Source organism: Amblyomma americanum, chromosome 5 (assembly GCF_052857255.1).
Source record: "Amblyomma americanum isolate KBUSLIRL-KWMA chromosome 5, ASM5285725v1, whole genome shotgun sequence".
NCBI lineage: Eukaryota > Metazoa > Arthropoda > Arachnida > Ixodida > Ixodidae > Amblyomma > Amblyomma americanum.
This window is the reverse complement of record NC_135501.1, coordinates 4704105-4721594: the sequence shown is the minus strand read 5'-3', so window position 1 is coordinate 4721594 and position 17490 is coordinate 4704105. Positions and strand designations below refer to the sequence as shown.

The 17490-nt window shown below is 45.1% G+C and overlaps 2 protein-coding genes across 3 annotated transcripts; both read left to right on the top strand.

Annotated features, from left to right (window-relative positions):
• Positions 1–255: 255 nt before the first annotated feature.
• Positions 256–3514, top strand: LOC144132248 (uncharacterized). The gene is made up of 3 exons (XM_077664504.1): positions 256–511; positions 1286–1421; positions 2156–3514. The coding sequence occupies exons 1-3, from the start codon at positions 360–362 to the stop codon at positions 3227–3229; spliced, it is 1362 nt and encodes a 453-aa protein (XP_077520630.1). The 5' UTR covers positions 256–359; the 3' UTR covers positions 3230–3514.
• A 2742-nt stretch (positions 3515–6256) lies between these two features.
• Positions 6257–14263, top strand: LOC144132247 (uncharacterized). 2 transcript variants are annotated; one of them, XR_013314734.1, is made up of 3 exons: positions 6257–6554; positions 11176–13974; positions 14066–14263. XR_013314734.1 is itself a non-coding variant. In XM_077664503.1 (2 exons), the coding sequence occupies exons 1-2, from the start codon at positions 6284–6286 to the stop codon at positions 13254–13256; spliced, it is 2352 nt and encodes a 783-aa protein (XP_077520629.1). In that variant the 5' UTR covers positions 6257–6283; the 3' UTR covers positions 13257–14263. The 2 variants fall into 2 exon arrangements, 1 of the variants encoding a protein (XP_077520629.1); XM_077664503.1 differs by having other exon boundaries at positions 11176–14263.
• The last annotated feature ends 3227 nt before the right edge of the window (positions 14264–17490 follow it).

Here is a 17490-nt window from a genome sequence, read left to right as displayed (position 1 = left end):
TGTTGAATACGCTTCTGTTATATGGAACCCCTCCCACGCGATTCTTACAAATGCTCTAGAAGCAGTACAAAATAAAGCCGTCAGATTCATACTGTCATCCTACCCACGTCATCAAAGCGTATCAGCAATGAAGCAAGCCATGAATCTTCAACCTCTTGCTACACGTAGAAAGTTCGCCCGGTTGTCATTATTTCACACCTTATACTATAGGCACCCTGCGCATCTAACTCCCGCGCGACGCGCGCGCCACTGGCGGCGGCGCGCGCGTCCCTGTCAGGAAGGCGGGGGCAGTCTGACAGCTCGCGCTGTGTTGCGCGCGCCGTCGCGAAGCAGTTGTGCGCCTCCTTTCCGAGCACAAAATGGCTAATAACAACAGCAGGACACATTGCTGTGTAGTAGGACGCAGTAATACGTATCAGAATTCGCCTGGGACAAGGTTTTATGGATTCCCGACGCGACACTGGGAGACGGAACGGCGTGAGCGCCGGATTCGGCTTATTCGTCGCCAAAAGTAAGTTTGAGCTCCTTTTCTTGTTCTCATACCATGCTGTCGACATAGGGACTCGTTGCAGTTTTACAGTGCAGGAAAAATAAAGTTTTTTGGCACTGTCTTGATGCACTTTCGTGAACTTATATGACGATAGATAAAAAGCGCCGCAGCATCGTTCCTTGCAAACGGGTAGCGGAGTATCATGTATATTTGTTGTTATTTTGAACTATGCAGCGAAGATGGTACGGATTGGATGCCTTCGAGGAAATCAAAAATATGCAGCAGGCATTTTGTAAGCAATGCTAAATCGAATGAAGAAGGGCACCCATCCTACGACCCAAGCATCTTTCCATCAGCGTACAATAAAGCAAGCACAAGTGGTTCGTCCGGGTGTCATGACAGGTATGCTGACAAATGTATCAACTTCGGGTTCATTAATGTGTACTTGTTGTTGTGTTTTCGGGGCTAAATATTTTCTCCAAGAACGCGTAATTGGCCTGAAAAACGACAGCAGGCACATGGGTGCATGCAGGTGCGCTTGTAAAACTATCATATGTGTTCGCCACAATCTCGAACGTCTCCATTCCTGTCGTCTTGCTGCACATCTCTTAGACCCTTTTAAATGTACTACGCTGCTGTATTTATTCCCCGTTCAGAGCGGCGTGTCACAATACTTTTTTTTTTTTTGCTCCGCCTGGCTGGCGGCGGTGAGCGAAACGTCTGTTCGTTTGACGACTGACCTTGATTTCTTTTCTTTTTGCACTTCCGCTTAGTTTTGTTGCATAATATTTGCAGGCGAAAGGAAAGAGAGAGCAGAAAGCATGATCAGCAGATCGACGATGATCCTCGCCCACTGAATGCAGTTTCACCTGACGCCAACTCTCCACCGAGTGGCGGTGACGAAACTGCGTCACAAAAGAAGTTTGCCGATGTACAGTACTCACGGATTGAAATAGGACATTCGGAGCGCTAGCCTTGCAGTGCCACGCAGGCATGTGGTAAACCACAGGCCGGCTGATTGGCTACTGGAAGGAACAATTCTGCTTTGTAGATGTTCTCCCTCTCACGCCATACCACAATGCACCACCTTGGTTCCATGAGCGTCTACGGGCGGCGCTCCATGAAGCGACGGCCACGCGCTCCGAATGTCCTATTTCAATCCGTGAGTACTGTACGTAGGTTTTCCTTCAAAGCAGCATTGAGCGTTTGCAAAACTGTGAGAGGTAGCTTATTTGCGCAGCGAAAACCACTTCACCATGGCAGCAAAGCCGGTTCCGGGGACAGAAAATAGGGTGCAGTGCTGTAGACACACATAATTCCTGCACATTTTTGCAATTTGTTGCTTTCGCGATAAAGGTAGTTAAGTGCAGCTCTACCAAGCCATTCCTTAGCAGGTACAACTCACTCTCCCCGCGCTGCAATCGCGAAGGAAGGGTGCGCCAAGGCAATTCATGTCAATGCATACACAGCGTACGGCTTGGACAGATGTCTTAGCGCTGCACCCAACTTCTCTTCCTAACATAGGCAGCGTCTTCATGGTAGAGTTTTTGCTACGCAGGGAAGTTGACTCACGGAATCTTGAAAAGGATCAGTATGCAAGCAATCCGGAAAATGTTAACAGCAGCCGCTGACCTGCTACTTTTTTTTGTATTTCGTGCATTGCAGGCATGCACGATGACCGACATGGAGCCCGAATGCCTTTCCGGGGAATTTACGTTCATCTCGACAACATCAAATTGCAACGCAAGTTGCTATGTGCACCACAGGACTTCCACCACCGCTGAACGCGGAACCTCATGTGATTCAGCTCAATTGTGCGACAAAAACGTGGGCCCTGTGCGGAAACAGCCGTACTTTGGAGGTTTTAGGGCACACCATGGTAATGAGGCTGCGCTGCAATCCTTCACTGCGGTGTCATTTCAGCTTTTTTCGTTGCTCCTAAGTGTTCTTCCGCCAGGAACGCAAAGGTTAAGGGAGCTTTCCGTTGAGGACAAGCTTCTTTTGTTTTTGGTGAAGCTGAAACATGGCTTGCCGTTTTCGTTTCTCGCTTCACTGTTTTGCGTGCGCAGCACAACGGCGTCCAGGGTATTCAAGTCTGTTCTTGTGAACATAAAAGTAGCAACGAAAGACTGGATCTATTGGCCGTCACGACTAGCAGTGCAGCGCACAATGCCGCCGAGCTTCAAAAGGCACTACGATACGTGCAGGGCTATTATAGATTGTACTGAAATAGAAACCGAAATGCCGCCAGATGTGGAGACACGCAACCTGTGGTTTTCCCACTACAAGGGCAGGTACACCCTGAAGTATTTAATCTGCATCGCACCGAATGGTGCAATAACTTTCGTATCAGAAGGGTACGGCGGAAGGACTTCGGACGCGACCATCACAGTGGACGGCAAGCTGTTATCCCTTCTAGAGCCTGGCGATGTCATTCTAGCGGACAAAGGCTTTCCGGGAATTCGCACTGACGTTGGGGTGCAACAGGCGACACTTGTGATGCCACCATTTGCGACGAGTGCCCAGTTTACGGAGTCAGAAGTCGATGCGACGTATGAGACAGCGTCTGTCCGCATTCATGTGGAAAGAGTTATCCAAAGGCTGAAAACGTTCAATATACTTTCCCAAAGAATTCCTCATGAACTGACTGGGTATGTCGATGATATTGTTCATGTGGTCGCTGTGATAACAAACCTAAAGCCAGGAATTTTTGCAAGGAACGAATGCAATGTCTCATAAGACACTCTGTTTATTACACTTCTCGGTATGTACATATTGCACAGCTCTGTTTTTGACTCTTTGGTAAATAAACAAATCATGAAAAAACTGAGTATATTTCATGAAAGGATTACTGCACCATTACGTGTTGTAGTATTCTTTCAAGCATGTCAGGTACTTTGCGAAGTAAAACTCCCGGAGCACCGGAATCGCTTCGGCGAGGTATTCTTCATCCCGGGAAATTTTAATCGTCAGGGAATCAGCTTCCGTGTAGACGTAAAACCAGCACTGTTGAAGCTCCAGGGCGTACAGGGAGATCTGTATTTGGGCGTAGTAAGTGTGCTTTTATCGCAGCTCCAGAGCATCGTTCTTTTGCAAATATGGCAAAAGTGGATCTGTTGTCAGCGTCTGACCTCTGCGACTGAAGGGGCACTTTATCTCCAAAAGCACAGCCTCGTTCTCGTGCGTCCTGCATTTCAGAACAGAATAATCAAATGCAGCAATGGAAGTTATTGAATTCTGGCAAAATAGCAAAAAGGTGATATCTTGTACAAAAATTATTATATACTTACAGAAAGATTCCGTCCGGAGAGCACGCTAACCACGACTCCTTGCGTGAAACAACCAGGCCGAACAATGAAACTTCAACGCCGTGTTCATTCTCAAATGCTCGGCGGGCTTTGGGCTCCATCGCGATGCCGTATCGTACGGTTGGCCCTCCGAAGTCTTGCTCGAAAATGAGGGACCTCGCTCTTCTGTCAATATTTTCTGGCCGACAGCAAAGTACTCTGTAGGCCTGAAAAGAAAGCAAATAGCGCACTTCATAAATTTTGCAGGGTTCATTAAATGTAGACGTTTTTACACGGAGTTGTATGATACGCTCGGTAAAGAGGAATAATTCGTTCCAATTGTCTGGCTTGAAACAGCAAAAGAAAATTAAGAGCTTAGAATAAATATTTTGCAGCCAAAACGATATTTCTGCGCCAAGGGCAAGTTTACTCACATTATCACAATTTTGTTTGCTCACAGCGAACTGCTATTTCCAACCTTTTACTCTGGTATGCGAAAGTTCTTTTATTTCGTAGTGAGTCCTCCGAATCCCCTTTTTTTTGGTGGTTTTTTTTCCACCATTGGTGGCCGGCGGGTTTTACTTGGAATTTAAGGCCCTCGGCGGAGCTCGTTCGGCTCCGCAGCTGCCATTCCAAGGACTGTGCCACTGCGGGGCCCACCCTTCGCGACGGCCAACACGCGCGCGCGGTTTCTGGTCTAACAATGGTCAAACCCGTGCGGAAGGCGTTTGCTTGACTCTTGCTTTACCTCCTAGACAGGTTTTTAACTCATGGCACATTCAACAGACGCCGAGGAATGCTAATGGATCTCTGAGAACCCTTCCCTCTTCTTGCACCTGCGATTTCCGGTCATTGACTTCGCAATTCGTCCGAGCTCACACCTGAGGAAGCCCAAATTTTGCGCAGCAAAGAATCGCTCACCTTTGTTCCAGTTATGCGCGGAATCCTAGCTCGCTTCCACTGCGCCTTGTCGTCCAGCGTCTCTTTGGACAGTGAAGGCACGTTTTCAGGGGCAACAGCAACATGTTCCTCATAAATCTTTGCCTCCACATCTGAAAGACTGGGTGATAATTTAGTACAGTAATCACATATCCTAATGTCGAAGAATCAGGGCACTTGTCCTAACTGTGTAGAAATTAAACAAACCTTGCAGTGAAATTCCGCTTTTTTAGCACAAGCTTTCCGCAAGAATCCTGCCTGAAGTAGCTGGGGTACTCCTTTTCTGAACAATCCCAGTCAAAAAGTTTTACGTTGCCGGCAGGAGTTTCAGTGCGCACAGGCGCTTCACCACAGCTTTCATCCTCTTCTGCTTGTAAAAGCTCGTTTATTGGACATTTGATATCCCCAAAATATTGACGCACGTGTTGCAGCGATAACGACCTAGCAGTTGCTGAAAAAATGAAAAAAATATGAGCGGCAGATTACACAGCGGGTACATCATTTCAAGGGATAGTTTCAACAGGGAATTTCATATCGAAAACCGAAGGTGCTGCAAACGAGAATGTTATCAAGTCAGGTTTGCGCCGTTCGCTCAAAAACTGGAGTTTTCTAGTTACCTTCAATGTTATGCCGCTTGGCCGTCTTCGAAAGTTTAGGGTAAACCTTCTTAAATGTAGGAACACCCCAGGCTTGCGGTTGGCTCGTTTTAGAGAGCGTTTCACACTGCTCCAAATACACGGCAACTGCAGCAGCGTTTGTATTTGCCTGCGACGCCTGCCTTGCAACTGCAGCTCGCGGCAACAAGCTGTCTACTGGAAGATAGCTACATAAAATAAAATAAAGTAAGATCGCAGCGCTAACAGACATTAGATAGAAATGTTTCTTACCGTTAATTTGATGGTTTTCGATGGCGCAGTGATGCTCGTCTGCGCAATGCACCGGGCTGCTACTTCGCTCCCGTCGCACGACACCACCTCTTTCACGTTGTGTACGTGTCCTGCTTCAAAAAGCTTCGTGCCTTTCTTGATGTTTGCTCCTCTAAAGAATTTTTCCGCATCGTGAATAGCGCGAAATCCCGCCTCTACAATAAGCGGCACGCCGCTGGCAGACGCCATCCCTTCGAAGTCGCGAGGCGAGCCTTCCTGACAGAAGCGTTTCGGTGCAGGTGGGCTGGAAACGCTGATTGGTCGATGGGATGCGCTTCTCCGTGACGTTTTTCTGCTTCTCCCTCGTTTTCAACCGGACGTGGGTTCGCCGCGCCTCTCTCGGCCTGTCCCTAGAGTGCCTAGGGAATCGCTAGGGCCGGCTGGCCGGCCGCCGGGCGACAAGCGTTTCGGTGCAGGCGGGCTGGAAACGCTGATTGGTCAAACAAAATGTGACGTCACGCATAAAACGTCACGTGACGTTTAATCACGTGACTTTTAATGACGTCGTGTTCGGTTGGGAAGAGACATATTTTCCCTAGGTTTTTCTCGGAATTCCCCACGTTTTTGACAGCGCGCGCGGGTTCAAAAAGCGCACCTGATGCGCCGCGCTTTCACACACTGCATGCGCGTTTCTGTCCAGAATGGCGTCAGTGTTTCCAAACCAGAGTGAACGTCAACCTGAGCACGGTGATCATGATCGACGTTGCGGCGTCTGCGACAAAGTCTTCACTCAGCGGAAAAACATGCTGCAGCATATGAGGATGGTGCACAAGTTGGAGACGAAAGGAGCCTTTCTCCACTGCGACCAGTGCAGCAGCCTGCTATCAACACTCGAAAATTTGGTTCATCACTACAACGTGGCGCACAAATTCCCAGCCGAAAATCTGCAACTGTCCTTTGGGAACGACAAAGGTAAGGAGACATGTTTGCAACGCGACGTGCATGAATTTTCCTGCGCTGCCTCTTTGGCTTTTTTTTTGTTTGTTTTGCTTTAACGTTCTTAGCAAGTCTGTGCGAATGCATCTATATATGTGCGCAGCGGGCGAATTTACAGCTTTTTGCAGCGAGCTAAATCCCGCATTTTATTTTTATTATTATGATATCCTTGAACTGCTGGTGTATTATTTTAGTGCGCTCGAACGGCGCGCTTCGTTGTGCATTTATTATAATCGCCACTGCCTGGCGGACCCGATACAGCTTTTGCAGACCTGAGAGGTTAAACACGTACTATCCATGCAAAGCCACGCAAATGCGCCTACGGGTGACCACGCCCGTCTATCAGCGCTCCGTCGAGTGCCTGCATTTACAATCGAGTGCTGTAGGACTATGAACCTGACCTAGAGCATACATATTATAATTTTTCCTTGTATTCTACATTCTCTACATGCAGGAGACTACACTCATAGCTTTCGTTAGTGCAGAAATTTCGTACAACCGTGTCAAAATTTGGCGGTCCGGTTTTGTTCTACACGACGTTTTGGAGGAGAAAAGCATTGGGTCTTTGAAGGACGACAGTCTATATAAACTCCTATTCACTGTGTCGTCGTACCTATCGTAATTAATGACGACATAAAAGGCTTTTGATACAACTCTCGTGATTTAAAACAAAACTGTTCGTTTCACTAACCCGCGAAAAAATATTGCGCGCAATCATTCGCCACAGCCCGTTGCTGCGTAATTTTTGTTTTGTGCGGATTTTCTTTTATAATATGACAGCTGCACGCGATAGCTTATATATATAGTTGCGCAGCCGACCACTGCAGGTACCAGTAAACACATACCCCGTTTAGAATGAATTTAAAAACGCGGTCGGGAGTTGGAATTATTTGTCCGGGACGCTGCGGTCAAAGTTCGCAGTTTTGAAAATTGAAACACGGAAATTTTTGCGCATAGCTAGTCACTCTTGCATAAGTAAATATCTTATTCCTACCCATCATCCCTTTGTCAGAACACATATATTAATGAGAAAAACGACCCATTTGATGCAATTAAGTTCACAGTCCTACAGGGTGGGTTCCACAACAAAGAGAGCAACGGGAGTCGTACTTTATTTACAAATTTGTAACAATTCCTCACGGCATTAATGAAAGTCCGGGTTTATTGACCTCCATCGCCCCTTTCAGAGCCAGTGCTGACCTTAGGAGTGCCGGCGCGTCAAACCTCGGTCGTTTGCCGCCAGCGGCATCTTTTTCAAGCTTCGCTGCCCGTCCGCTTACACAAAGCTCATAATTCATCCCCCACCCCTGTCTTCCCAGTTCGACGTACCACCTTGTCGAGCGGGGTGCAATTGAAGAACCAAGAACCCTTGATTAAATGCTCCTGCCATTCACCTTTACCCCCCCCACAGGACACTTTCGCGAACTCGTATGTTTTGCCGCCTTTTTTTTCTTTTGTGTGTGTGTTTCATGCACAGTGCACGTGTGTGTAGTTAAGCTAACTGCGCCGCTGATTCCGCCTTCACTATTCGTACCGAAGACGCTCCTGGAACGTCTCCTGCCCTGTCTGAATTTATTGTTTATTTGTTTGCTCGTTTTGGCCGGCGGCACGGGCAGTACATGCATCTATGATTCTTATCTGCTCCGGGACTCCGCCAAAGTCTGTCATTGTTGCTTTGAGGGCCCGGATGCCCTCCCTCCCCTCGTTATTCCTTTTTTCCCCCGTGCTGGCCTCCCGCGCAAGCTCGCTGGGCGGCAGGGGACAAAGCGTTTTTCTTTTTCTCTTTATTTCTTTCTCCTTTTTCTAGTATTTTTCTTTTGTGCCCATCAAGGGTTCTTGGTTCTTCAATTGCACCCCGCTCGGCAAGGTGGTGCGTCGAACTGGCAAGACAGGGGTGGGGGATGAATTCAGAGCTTTGTGTAAGCGGGCAGCGAAGCTTGAAAAAGATGCCGCTGGCGACAAACGACCGAGGTTTGTCGCGCCGGAATTCCTAAGGTCAGCATTGGCTCTGCAAGGGGCGATGGAGGTCAATACACCCGGACTTTCATTAATGCCGTGAGGAATTGTTATTAAATTTGTAAATAAAGTACGACTCGCGTTGCTCGAGATCTCTTTGTTGTGGAACCCACCCTGTAGGACTGTTAACTTAATTGCATCAAATGGGTCGTTTTTCTCATTAATATATGTGTTTTACCAAGGGGAGGTAGGGATAAAATATGCGCGCGGTGGTTATTAAAGCGAATTCGTATAAAGTTAACGGCCTGCCCAATGTACTGCGTACTGCACACACTGCATCCTAGGAGGTATATTACGTTGCAGAAATCCCAATCAGAGTTGTCATTAATTTTCCATTTGAATCCTGAAGCTGTCCTTATTTCACAGCTTGATGTTTGTAATGTGTTTGCAGACGTGGAATCTACTTTTTCCACAAGGTCGACACCCCAAAACCGGCTCTTTATGTGACTGAGTGTATTAGAATGTTTCGAATGTTTTTCGGTCGTCTGTAGACTGCATGAGGGAGAGCAGTGAAAATTTTGGCGAGGCGCTAGCTCGCTTTGTTTGAGAATGTTGAAATGTTTTTTTGAAGATTTTGTTTACGTACGTTAGGCGGCTGGGTTACTGGTGAAGGGAAGTACGAGATTTGCCTGATGGTCTGTTTGCTCGCTGTATCGACGTCACTCCAGTATTTGCTCTCGGTTGGGTTTAGATGTCCTTTGAATGGCATCGTCGGCAATGGCGACGGGTATCGCTGCTTAATGAGGACTTCTTGCATGCGTTTGGAATTTTTTACGAAGTCTTCTTCTTGGGAACATGTTCCTTTAGATCGATGTGCCTGAGAGTATGGGATGCTTGTTTTAGAGTGACGAGGATGGCAGCTTTGGAAGTGTACGTATTGTTGGCGGTCCGTCGGTTTTCTATATACACTGGTGGTGAGTGAGCTTTCGTTTACCAAAATCTCAACATCTAGGAAGTTAATTGTGGTGTGGGCGCACGTGTTAGTGAAAGATATGTTGGGGTGGACGAGGTGTGTCAGTCCAAATTAAAACGATATCATCCAAGTAGCGTTTGTAGAGGGTGGGCTTAATGGGACAATCTTTCAAAAATTTAGACTTATTACTATGCATGAAGATGTTGACGTAGGTGTGGGCCATCCTTGTACCCATGGCTGTGCCGTTAATTTGTGAATAGTGTTGATTGATGAATTCGAAGTTGTTATATTCGAGTACGATTTTCAACAGTATTTATAAAACACGTGGAGCAGGGGAGCATCAAATCACTGATCGAAGCGTATGAACAAAACAGAAAGGAGGAATCCCCTGCTGCACGTGTATTAGATATGTTGTTCACAGCAACATCTTGCATGAAGCTGCAGGGAAGAGAAAAGTCGATGAGACGTAGCCAGTTGTACTTGAGCCGTCTACATCGAAGGAATCACCACCGATCCTCTCACCAGGTTTCGTGAAGCTTGCGCTTTATCGTGCCGGTTTACCACTGTCCTTCTTGCTAATGAAGCGATTATTTTTTTAATGTTCTCTTTTTGCCCCATTTGCCATCTGCCATTTTTGATCGTGCCATCTTCTGGGCAAGTACTACGTTTGAGGTTCGAAAAAGGTGCATAAGCGATCACGACCTATGCAAACAATAACAAAGACGAAACACGCTACAAGAGCACCACTAGCTGCATATCTGCTATAAAAGTAAATATTTCCAACAATACATTATCTTTTAGTATGCACCGTTTACTTGCCATATATACCCACACACAAGCAAAAAAAAACACGCCATAATGAAGAAAACCGCGAAAAACAACGATAAACAAACCGGCCTCCGAACTCCACTTGCCACTTTTACACGCCAGGGCGCGTGGCACATTTCGGCGCGACATCTGAACCGCGCTGTGTGTGTCTTGTGTGTCCCTCCTGTGTCCGTGTCTTTTGCGCTGTTTAAAACAAGTATGCAGCACCAACTAGCCCGCACGTCTACCCTTGTAGCCTTCATTTAAACCGCTTTGAGCGGGCGCTCGAGGCCGCGCTTCCGCAGGACTGTTCCGCATAGTGTAGTCGATTTTTCTGTGCCAAAATTCCAAATTTGATTTTTGGTGGAGGGTTACCCTACCATACTCCCTTAAAAACGCACTGATATCATTGCCTTCAATACCTTTGATATTACTTTATTCATCGGGCGCACACGTCCACAAGACAATAACGATAACACGAGGGGATCGCATTCCAGGATTCCACCACGCAATTGCATGCTTCAGCGTTAAAGTGGGTATTACGAGATAGTAACTAGCGCCACATAGCAAACACGCGTGCAGATATTGAGCAAGGTGATGGCAACAGAAGCATATAGCGCAAGTATCGCAAACCTTCGTGATATTGTTGAATTGGGCATTTGAATGCTGTATTTTCTGCAAGGTACAAAGTTCCGCTTTTTGGTATGTACAGTGTATACATGAAATTATGGTGCACATAATCCTCCATGTTTTTCGAATATTTTTCAAGCATTGTTCATTCGTCACTGACAACGACAGTGCCTTCAGTTTTAACACCTTTCTACACAATATTTTCTAAAGTATTTTTTATGCATTTTACAGAGTTCCATGATTGGAAAGGACAGGAGGAAGCGAGCCAGGTGTGCAAGTTCGTAATATCCACAGGTGAAAAAAGGCTCACCAACGGATGTACGAGGACCTACTACGCTTGCAACAGGTCAGGAGTGGCACGACCAGGTCGAGGCAACAAGACTCGTGCGATGAAAAGTCAGGGAAGCTGCAGGAGCGGCAGGACATGCCTTTCTTTTCTGATCGTTACTAGAGACGAGGGTACTGTCAAGGTATCGTACCAAAGGACGCATTATGGGCATGATGCAGATGTTGAACACCTGAGTATGACTGACCAGGAAAGGGCAAGCATTGCGGATGACCTTTCGAAAGGAGTGCCCATGAGGACAATATTGAAGAAAATAAGGGAATCGGTGACAAGCAAGCTAACTCCTCTGCATTTGACAAATCGCATGGACTTGCACAACATCAAGCGGCAATATAACCTCACAGTTCCTGAAAGATGTCATGATAATGATGCTGTGAGTGTAAGCATATGGGTGCAAAGCATGAGGAACAAGGGGCAACCTGTTGTTCGCTTGTACAAAGAGCAGGAAGTTGTTGACCCAACGAATACCTTTAGTACAAAAGACTTTGCTCTTGCCTTAATGACGGAGCCACAGGAAGAGCTGCTGAAAGTTCTAGGTACAGGAACAGTCTGTGTTGATTCCACACATGGAACAACGGGGTACCAATTTGAACTGGTGACTGTTCTGGTGCTGGATGAATATGGAGCAGGATTGCCTATGGCTTACTTCATCTGCAGCACGATTAATGAGAAAACCCTATCAGCATTCTTTGAATCCCTGAAGTCCTCCACAGGAGCCCTGTCAGCTAGAACTTTCATGACAGATGATGCATCCGAATACTTCAAGGCCTGGTCAACAGTCATGGGCCCACCTCAACATCGACTACTATGCACATGGCATGTGGACAAAAACTGGAAGCGAAGGATTTCTGAGAAGATAAAAGGAAAAGAACTCGCAGTAGATGTTTACCATGCTGTTCGTACACTGCTAGAGTGCCCAAAAAAAGACGAAGTGGCTGAGCTTCTCGAGTCATTTCTTGCCAACAAAGATCCCAGGCTTCAGGAGTTTATTCAGTACTTCAGAGGAAATTATGCTCACCGCCTGGAGATGTGGGCCTACAGTTTTCGAACTGGACTTGGCATCAACACAAACATGTATCTTGAAAGGATGCACAGGACTTTAAAGCATAGTTTCCTGGAAGGTAAGAAGAATCATCGTGTTGACAGGCTCATCACTGCACTGATGGACATGACATACGAGTCTTTGATGAAGAGGGTACAACACATTGTGAAAGCAAAGAGAACGAGCAAGATGAGCCGGATCGAGAAGAACCACAGATCTGCTGTGGCAATTACTACGCCTGCCAAGAGGAATGAAGATGGAACATGGACTGTGCAATCCCAGTCCACAAGAGGCCTCACATACAGGATTTCAAAAGAGAAAGGTAGTGCCTGCTGCCCTCTGAAGTGCAGCGAGTGCATGGTGTGTGTGCATAGCTATTCATGTGATTGTGAGGAGCACCGAATGAGCTTGACGATCTGCAAACACATTCACTGTGTGGTCATCGCTGGCGCACCTGAAGGAAGAGATCAGAAGATCCTGAAAGCTACTGAAGCAGTGTCATCCAATTCAAAGGCAAGCGAGGCTTTCCACATTTTGGAAAGTGTTCAAACAGCAGAAGCCTCTACAAGCATGACAAAATCTGACTTGGTCTTGGCCAAGATGGAATTGCTCAAAGAGTATGTCGCAGAGCAAGAAATTCCTCAAGAAGTGCACAACAAGGCCAGCAAGCTTTTGGACCCTGTACTGAAGATTTATGAAGGCACTAAGAAGCAAGAAATGCCCCACACATCAAGGGAGCCTGCAAACAAGAAAATCGAACACCAAGTCAGGTTTCATTCCACTAAGAAGCAGAGGCTGTCCAGCTCAGGTACAAGTTTTTCAAAGCCAACTGAGCTTCAGAAGGAGAACATAAAAAAGCAAATCCTTAACAGCAATGATGAGGCAACTGTTATAATAACATCTCCAGGACACAACTACATATGAAAGATGAGATCGACTCTATGGCCCTCTCTTCTGGTTTACAACCCGTCTACAAGTTCATCTGTGTACTTATAGACCTCGCCTATGAGGTGTGCAGCTGTCTCGAACCAGATGGATGGTGTGTGCGTTAGAGCGCGAGAGGCACCTCCATACTGGCCATATATGCTGCAGGTAAGTATATTTTCCTTTCAGCAGCAGCTTTGTGGTACCAGTAGGATGGTGTGTGCGTTAGAGCGCGAGAGGCACCTCCATACTGGCCATATATGCTGCAGGTAAGTATATTTTCCTTTCAGCTCAGTGTGTTGCACACTTAAACAACTGAAGCGAAACCTACAGCACAATGGTTTCTCTGCATCTGGCTTAGCCAGACCATTTTTTTCTCTCGGCAGAACCTGACTGCTAGAGAGCGCGTCTCCCAGGTGGCGGATAGGGAGGCTCTTACCAAGCACCTGAAGTGTGCAGCTTGCAAAAGGCACAATAAGTTTGATTAAATGAGGGAACCTTCTGGCATGGTGTGTCTTATAAGTACAGAGTGCTCGGTAAGAGTGGTGCGTGCACCCGCGGACCAACAGGGGTTTCACTGCCTTGACACATTCCCCACCTGTACATGCTTCCTTTTTCCTCAGGTCCATGGCTACACATTGCTGGCAATTCACAAAGTTGCTGTTAGGGTGCAACTTGATGCAGACATTTTCTGAACAACTCTGCTAAGTGGCACATGGTACTATTATGCGCTGTCAAATAAGAGTTCGGTGTGTGCAGAGCTAAAAGCGACGACTGTTCTAATTTGCGCTGTTGTGATTGTCTTTCAGGTGACAAACAACCAAAGAGACGTGAAGACAACATTGATGGCCTTTCATGATTGTACTGAAGATGTCATTAGCATCAGTTATTGAAATACTTGGAAGATCGCAACTTATACTATGCCTTACCTTTCCTTCAGATTCTAGTATATTGCAATCTGCCTGTCATAGCACAGAAATAAACCTATATTTATTTTGTTCCTGCAACTACGTTGTCGTCCAATCTCTTTGCAGGTACATGCATCCAGAGATTTGAATTCATTACCAGCATTGTCTGGCGTGCAGTGCAGAAATAAACAAAGCTGCAACACTTTTTAAAGATGCATTGTCACCACAAGCAATCGTAAATTATTTTTCCAATAAAAACAATCTATACATTGTAGATTGTTTACATATTTTTTTAAGCACCCACATAAATTAAAGTAGATAAACTGAGGTGTGACAACTGAACAGATGTGTGAATTGAGATATGGTTAAGTGAGTGCACAAAATAGACAAAGGGACCACAATAACACTGTTCATAACACTGCTCAAAATGCTATACTGTTGCAGTACTGTAGAATCTGCAGAAAGGGCCACACAGCATTTCACTGAGTTAATAGGTAAGATAGATTAGCCTGAATTCATAGTGACAGTCATTAGAACAGCTGCATGGCAAACTCTTTAAGAATGCATCCAAGTCATCAGAGCCTTTTTTTATTAAATAATTATTGCATTAGCACTGCACAAATATTTACTGTTTACATTACAATAGACTACATTGGTAACAATAGCTTGGATTATCATCTCCTGATATGCGTATACAGTTGAGCTTAAAGTGGTATAGACACAAAATTTTTGCTTACATCTTCTTTGAAATGATGCATCAAACATTAGTATAGACGGGTCGTCACTTGACATTTGCCTACGGCCGCTAAATAATTTTTAACAATGTCACTAATTAGGTTACATTGTTCACGATACAAAATGTGTGATGCATGTTCTAGGTTTGGGCTAGGATTAGTGTAATGTATGCAAGTCATTTTTCATTTACAGGAGCTTATTCTAGATGTTCAATAAAGCCCAGGAAGGTGTTAGCAGAACACACAGTTATTCTTTTGATTCCATGACAGGTATGACTTAAGATGAACACCAAGATATTTATATCTTGTGATAAGCACGCTAATAGCTGTTATCTGGAAACTATCTGGAGGATATTCGGGTACTCTGTGAATGATGAATTCAGCATTAGAGACATTAAGGAGCAAGAGATTGTTTCATCGAGATGTGACTTTTAATATTAGCAGTCCATATGAGCAATCACACTGAGGTAAATCAAAGCATCATCAGTGAATAATCTAGTCATGCAGACAATCTTATATTACGTGTCGATCAACGACTGGTTCCATGTGATGAGTATAGGGTAAACTGTGCTTGATGACCTGCTTCAATTCGAACTTCCTCCCCCATGAAAAGTAATGCTGATATTCATATGCCCATACACACGCCCATGCCAATATTCATATGCCCATACACAGAGTGTTTAGCGTGGGAGAGTTGAGATGCAAATATGCAGCAGTATGCAGGCCTCCATTACATTTCTGCTACAAAACAGCTCGAATGAGTTCTGCACCAATTGCGTGAATTAATTATCAACTCTTGCAGGAGAAAATATACAATTTAGATTTCAACAACATATATCATACAAATGCTCACACTGAATTCGAAAATTTTGCTGAGGCTCTTGAGTCTGCCATATCGAAATGCACATTATGCACTACCCGTAGGTACGAACAATTCTTTGTGCCTGTGGATGAATCAGAACATACTTGAGGCTATACAAGAGAAGGATCAATGGTATCGTAAGTGGAAACGTCAAAAAGAAAACATTTGTTATTCAAACAAGTTCAGATCCTCCTGAAACTATGGAGTGGCATTAATACAGATGAGAAAGAAAGAATACAACTGTATGCTAATACAGAAAGCAGAAGGAAACTCCTGAAAAATGTGGGATGTGGGAAATAGCGTAATCGGTAGACAGTTAAAACAGCGCGTAGTTCCTGAACACATTGATGAAAACACAGTTGATAGGTTTGATAATTCCTTCACAAACATTGGCCCTGAGTTTGTAGCTCATATCCCTAATCTACCATGCTCTGTTAATGACCCTTGTGTTCATGACACCTTCTTACCGCAAGCTGTTGCCGATTGTGACATCACAGCAATCAAGAAAACTCGTTGCAAACACGGCAACCAGACATGACGGGATTACTTTGAGAGCATTAAAGAGAACATCCACCAACTTGCTCCACTCCTATCAATAATAATGGATCATGCAGTTTACGAAGGTATTTATGCAAATATTTTGAGGATCGCTGCAGCTATACCAGTTCACAAACAAGGATAGTAATGATTCAGGCAGTTACCGTCCAATATCGGTTTTGAGTATCATTAACACTGTGTTCGAAAAACTTGTCGGAAAGCAACTAAATGACTACTTGGAGAGAACTAGAATCATATCTCACTGTCAACAAGGCTTCAGAAATAACAGGTCTACATCTACAGCAGTAATGGCATTGTCTCAAGAGTTATGTTCATCTTTGCATAATTATGAAATGTCTGCAGCCTTGTTCCTAGACTTAAAGAAAGCATTTGATACTGTTAATCATAACATTTTAATTCACAAGCTAATGAAATATCTGCAGCCTTGTTCCTAGACTTAAAGAAAGCATTTGATACTGTTAATCATAACATTTTAATTCACAAGCTAGAGCACTATGGTTTTAGGGATTCCACTCTTGATTTCTTTACAAGCTACATTACTAACAGAAAACAATTTTTCCACATAAAACACTTAAAATCATCTCGACAGCCTGTGTGTGCTGGAGTGCCTCCAGGGGTCAGTCTTAGGCCCTGTGCTGTTGAGTGTTGCTTGCTAATACTTTGTTCACTGATCATTTATAACCAAGTTTCATGTTGGCATCTTCTGTTGCTGTAATAACAAATGTGTACATTGGGCCTATACTAGCTTCGGCTATTGACCCAGCAGTTTTTGCAAACGTTTTGTAGTATCTGAAGTTAAAAGAAAGTACATGCTCTGAATTAAGCATCTGTGATCACGACCACTGGTAGAGCCGGATCAAACAAGTGCATTATGTCACAAGTTGAAAGTAGTTACTTCACTTCATGAAAGCTTTGAACTGCCTCAGAGTCCCAAGCGAAAGCAACGTAGTGTCACAAGAGCCTGCGCAGAGGCTCAACAACACCTGCATAGTGAGACCACAATTGGGACCACTTGTTAAAACCACTTGTTTTGAGGTGGCACCACTTGAAAACAAGTGGGGCCATTTGGAATCCCACTTCATATTTGGAATCATTGTCTATAAAGTGGGGACATTTGGAATCCCACTTCATAGACACCTCGAATTGCCATGAACTACTTAAGCGCACACTCC

Bases quoted from the DNA above. Each gene is read 5' to 3' on its own strand.
- LOC144132248 (XM_077664504.1), top strand. From the start codon at position 360: ATGGCTAATAACAACAGCAGGACACATTGCTGTGTAGTAGGACGCAGT. The intron at 512-1,285 runs GTAAGTTTGAGC...TAATATTTGCAG, and splicing joins CGGCTTATTCGTCGCCAAAA to GCGAAAGGAAAGAGAGAGCA. The intron at 1,422-2,155 runs GTACAGTACTCA...CGTGCATTGCAG, and splicing joins CACAAAAGAAGTTTGCCGAT to GCATGCACGATGACCGACAT.
- LOC144132247 (XM_077664503.1), top strand. From the start codon at position 6,284: ATGGCGTCAGTGTTTCCAAACCAGAGTGAACGTCAACCTGAGCACGGT. The intron at 6,555-11,175 runs GTAAGGAGACAT...TGCATTTTACAG, and splicing joins GTCCTTTGGGAACGACAAAG to AGTTCCATGATTGGAAAGGA.